The sequence below is a fragment of the Frankliniella occidentalis genome, unplaced genomic scaffold (assembly GCF_000697945.3).
Source record: "Frankliniella occidentalis isolate FOCC.00 unplaced genomic scaffold, Focc_3.1 Scaffold16, whole genome shotgun sequence".
NCBI lineage: Eukaryota > Metazoa > Arthropoda > Insecta > Thysanoptera > Thripidae > Frankliniella > Frankliniella occidentalis.
In genome coordinates, this window is record NW_026267146.1 from 331,747 (window position 1) to 334,227 (window position 2,481).

The 2,481-nt window shown below is 54.2% G+C and overlaps 1 protein-coding gene across 2 annotated transcripts in view; it reads right to left on the bottom strand.

The window, feature by feature from the left end:
* Nucleotides 1-675: 675 nt before the first annotated feature.
* The window catches only part of LOC127748853 (uncharacterized), a 45,291-nt gene continuing 43,485 nt past the window's right edge, over nt 676-2,481 (bottom strand). The window contains exon 4 of one of the 2 annotated variants that reach the window (XM_052264126.1): nt 676-1,854. In XM_052264126.1, the coding sequence (XP_052120086.1) occupies nt 1,733-1,854 (122 nt within the window). In that variant the 3' untranslated portion in view covers nt 676-1,732. The remainder of the gene's footprint in view (nt 1,855-2,481) is intronic. The other variant, XR_008010808.1, reaches the window with a different exon arrangement.

Here is a 2,481-nt window from a genome sequence, read left to right on the forward strand (position 1 = left end):
CCGCGCGCCGCGAGCACGCCCCGGGCGCCCCGCCCCACTCCGCCCTGGGCACGCGCCGGAACAGTACGGGCTCCGACTGGAATGCTAGAGCCGCACGAGCTACCACCGCCGGTGAAGGGAGGGAAAGGTCCACATCAGTCAGGGGAACGTCATTGTGAATAATTGACCCGCGCGGGTACCAACCCTTGGCTCTAAATGAGGAGGTACAGTAGTTCTATATCTAGCTTATCTAGCGTGTTTGAGAAGCACATCACAATCAGATACAAATTTGTGTATGGCAGATAAAGGCATGAAGGCTACGTATATTTATCTCAGAGACGCAAATTTGCATCTGGTCGTGACGACGGCCGAAAGCCACACATCGAATTGTAAAGCCATCAAGGCACAAGATTTTACCCATCCCCATTTCTAGTTTAGGGACGGCCCCGGGCCGCGGGGGTCGTCGCCACTGGCGCCACTTACCACCCGCCCAGGCCGCAACGAGGCGGGCGCGGCGCGCGTGCGGTCTGGGGCGCGGGGCGGCGGCGGGGCGGCGCGAGCGCGGTGCGTCGCGCGACAAACAAGACCACCGTAACTCTGAAGGGTCGCGCCTGACGGACAACAACAACGGCACGCTCTGCTGCAGCGCGCGGCCGTGGGAGGGCCGCTGGGGAGGGACACAGATATGGTTGTTGGGACGTCTAGTACTCGTAGTCATTCACATACACATGGAAAATGTATCGTTCATTTTTCATTTTCATAATTTTATTATTGCGTATGACATGTAAACACTCCATAGATAGATAGCCAGGTGAACACGAAAACAGCGTATGCGGAGTGTGCACCTGCCAATGTGCTCGGTAAGTATCCACTACATTTAGAGCAAGAATACTTGCCGCGAATTGCGCAAAAGTATACATACACTATTTACTTGTAGGAGTTGCGCCGAAAATACTGAAATACACACTTGGTTTATTTGGGAGAGCAGGCGGCTGGCGCCAGGCTTGCGCTGACACGGCGCTGACCTGGTGCCGCGCGACACCGCCGCAGGGCTGGCGGGGCTGGCGGGGCCCGAGGGCGGCCCGAACCCATCTGCCTGCCCGGCCGACCGTGAGGACTGTGAGAGCACCGCGCGCCACTCCCCGCCACTCCGCGCTTGGTCCATTTTCCAATTGAAATCCCCGCTCGCGAGCGCGGCGCAGGCACCGTGCAGCACCTCGTGCTCGTGACACTAAGCCCCGCCGCCGCTCCTCGCATACGCTCTCCTCCTTTTGGACCCCCATACTCAGATAACCACTCCTTTGCGGAAAAGAAATTGTATTTCCTGTTACGAAAATTTCACGTTGGAAATCAGTCATATTTTTAGTTCGGGTATGACGAAAAAATTATTACAGTACAGATGTTTTCACAAATTTTGATGGAAAATTTCATTGACAAAAATATGATTTTGTTCCCAGAAAGATATAAGGTTTTTTGAGTAAAAGACGCGCACAAAAAAACGCACTCCTATACCACCGACACTGGCATACTCGCGAACAGCTGTGAAACTTTCATTTTGGAACATTTCGCCTGGTTACTTTCTTGCTGTAATATTTCGCATTCGCACACAAAGACCGACTGCCACGCTCTACTATAACGCCGACACAATCCGAACCTGTCGATCTAAGGAGGAAGAGCAGCAGTGCCTCAGCTGCTCCGCCCGCTTCACCCCCCCCCTCTCTTCCGATTCCCGAGACTGAATTTAAAAACAACTTCATACTTGGTTTATCAGCAATCGCCCTCTGATGCGGGGTTGCGCGCCTTCCGACCCCGGCGCGGCGGCGCCGAGCGGCAGGGGTTGAAGCGCGCCGACGACGACAACGCTTCTGCTCGCCGCTGCAAAAAGTCCATTGTCAAGTCACACAAAAAGATTTTTTGAAGACGACACGACGACGCGCAAGACGCAAAGCCCTTTTCTTGAGAAAGCCAGTCGTATTGTAAAAAAGAATGCAAGGGTGAAAACGATTTTGAAAAAAAGTTTATAGTAGGAGAAATGAACCGCGTGGGTTTTCTGTCTGAAGAAAATAAAAGGGGTCATTGAGTCCTCCTCGCGAGCGACGTGTGGGTAAAGAGCCATGTGGTTGCCGCAAAGGGTTAGCCAGCCCCGTCATTAGCACTTTTAACTTTACATTCAAGTGCAAATCCCTGAAAGCAAAACCAGGAGGATGATCGCCCCCGGGGGGTCCGCACTCCGCGGCGCGCCGGGCGCGCTCTCCCATTGATATTTCACTTGACACACCGACACCCTTTCCCTGTCGGATTCCGATCAGCTGTTTGGCCTCCTCCCCTCCCCAGCTGTCGAGGCCCGCCGAGGCTTTTTGCGTGCGCCCCCCTCCCTCCTCTCTCTCTCAATCGTATGCACATCCGGGCTGTGGACCCATATAATTTGGAACACAGCGCGAGCCACAAAAACAGAGAGAGAGAGAGAGAGAGAGAGAGAGAGAGAGAGAGAGAGAGAGAGAG